Source organism: Engraulis encrasicolus, chromosome 22, assembly GCF_034702125.1.
Source record: "Engraulis encrasicolus isolate BLACKSEA-1 chromosome 22, IST_EnEncr_1.0, whole genome shotgun sequence".
Taxonomy (NCBI): Eukaryota; Metazoa; Chordata; class Actinopteri; order Clupeiformes; family Engraulidae; genus Engraulis; species Engraulis encrasicolus.
The window spans coordinates 21,416,002-21,418,501 of NC_085878.1; the positions used below are offsets into that span (position 1 = coordinate 21,416,002).

The window sequence follows — 2,500 nt, forward strand, 5'->3', positions numbered from 1 at the left end:
GTTTATTTTGACACTTTGACACTTCATGTTTTGTTCTCCCTATGTTCATGGAAAACCACCATAATCAATCACGCAATGCATTAAAGAAATGTGAATTACTCATAACCACATATAGTTTTATAATTCAGTATCATTTTAATTAGTTATAATTATTGTGCTGTTATATCACAAGGAAAATAATTAACTGTAAAACTTAATTCACCACAAAATCTCTTGGAAATATCAGGTTAAATCCGATTTGAAGCACAATTTGAAGAGATGCTTAGGCGTCGCACCCATGTGATGCATGTATCCAGAGGACCAACCCACACCAAGAATGCAAACCATTCATTGGGTCACAGAGTGTGGTTTTGTGACCTTTGGGATCCAACTTTTGGTTAAGATATCACGGTTGTCATGGTTATGTAGGCCCGGCCTTCATAGGTGGCCTCTTTTAATGGCATTTGATCTTGTCACAGTATTTGGACTTAAAAGACCCAGTGTGATACTTGTCCTTAGTTTGACCTCTAAACATAAGTGAAAGTGAAAGTGAAAGCCCAACTGGAAAACTCCAACTCCCATTGTCATTATGGCACAGCACTCCACAGCACACAAGTGTACACTGCACCCTGCACACAACGAAATTGCATTCATGCCTCACCCTCACCCGCGCAAGGGGGACAGCCCCCAATGGCGCCCAAAAGGGAGCAATGTGGAGGGACTGTAACATGTTCAGGGTACCTCAGTTATGGAGGAGGATGGGGGAGAGCAATGGTTAATTACCTGCCGGGTCGGGAGTCGGACCGGCAACCTTTGGGCTACAAGTCTGACGCCCGTACCGCTTACCCATGACTGCCCATGTCATAACACAACACTTTGATTAAAGTATTTGACCTTTGCCCTTTTGTCCGTTTGTCTTTTGCCAGGTGATGCTGCCAACCGGTGCACCCTTCCGATGGTTCCAGTAGGACTCACCCAAAGAACTGCCAATCAAATTGTAACCGGCCAATGCTGTTTCAGAACCTGTAGGCCATGCACACTGGTTGGACAAGCTAGTAATAAAGTGAATGAATACTCAAGACTGCAAATGGGAGGCGGCGTGGAGAGGAGGGACTCTCCTGAACCAAAAATGAACTTCAAATTTGATGACCTGGAAGTCATCTGGAACATTCCTTGTTTTTCTACGTTCCGCATTGGAATCATTATGCGTTTTTCTCTCCAAAGACAAAAGGTTGTCTTTCGGAGAATGTGGAGTTGTTCACACCCAGATGAAGCGCAAAATAATAAGGACAATCAGTTTATTGTTTTTCTTTGAGCTTGTTTGTTTGTTTGTATGTGTTTTTGTGTTTTTTGCTGTCCAGATGTGACAAGAAGCATACTTGCATTAGAGAATGTACATTTACTGCTCTTTTTTTTAAGAAAAACAGAAAAGAAGAGAAAGACAAACGCCGGCTCATTATTACTAATGACAAGAAGGCTCTGACCCATGTTAGCTACAGTACTGTATGTGAGTTCCAAAGGCTTCCCCATGCTAGGGCTGCCAATAGTACAGAGGGCTTCAGTTGAATGACACATCATTTCAGTCTACAGCAAACAGACGCACACTCACACACACACCAACCGTTATATCTTTGTGGGGTTCTTGTGGGGCCCTTCCTATCTTTGTGGGAGCCTTCCATTCATATTAACCCTAGCAATAGCTAAAGAGTGATAAACTGTGCCCAAACCAAAACAATCCATAACCCTAACCTGTCAGAGAGGAAATGTTTGTACTTTTACCAGTAACAACAAGACTACCCCAACAGGGGTCAAAACATGTGGGCTCCAGGATTTCGGCCCCACATGGAGCGAGGGCCTCAGCATGTGGGTGTGCTCCAATAGCAGTGGCCTCACAAAGGTAGATTGGTGCAGTGCACACACACACACACACACACACACACACACACACACACACACACACACACACACACACACACACACACACACACACACACACGCATACACACACACACACACACACACACACACACACACACACACACACACACACACACACACACACACACACACACACACTCCCTTTCACACCAGCTAAAGTTTTGACAGAGGAGTACGCAAACAACAGTCTTTTGTTCCTGTAATGATGCGAGGTGTGTTGGGGGCCCTAGAGTGTTTGGAAGAGTACTTGTAAACACAAACCAACCAACTCCTAGATGTTGTGGATAGAGACTGGGCATGGGTTGTGTGAAATTACTTATTGTCCGTGTGTGTGAGTGTGTGTGTGTGTGTGTGTGTGTGTGTGTGTGTGTGTGTGTGTGTGTGTGTGTGTGTGTGTGTGTGTGTGTGTGTGTGTGTGTGTGTGTGTGTGTGTGTGTGTGTGTGTGAGAGAGAGAGAAAGAGAGAGAGAGAAAGAGAGATACTTTAGCATGCATGTACAGTATGCACTGTTAATGACCATACTGGGTGCCTAGCTGTGTGTGTGTGTTTGTGCGTGTGTGTGTGCGCGCAAGTGCTTGCGTGC

The 2,500-nt window shown here is 44.7% G+C and overlaps 1 protein-coding gene across 2 annotated transcripts in view; it reads left to right on the forward strand.

The window, feature by feature from the left end:
- cxxc5b (CXXC finger protein 5b) overlaps positions 1-2,265 on the forward strand; it is a 17,581-nt gene extending 15,316 nt beyond the window's left edge. For both annotated transcript variants that reach the window (XM_063189318.1, XM_063189319.1), the window contains exon 3: positions 906-2,265. In XM_063189318.1, the coding sequence (XP_063045388.1) occupies positions 906-947 (42 nt within the window). In that variant the 3' untranslated portion in view covers positions 948-2,265. The remainder of the gene's footprint in view (positions 1-905) is intronic.
- Positions 2,266-2,500: the final 235 nt, after the last annotated feature.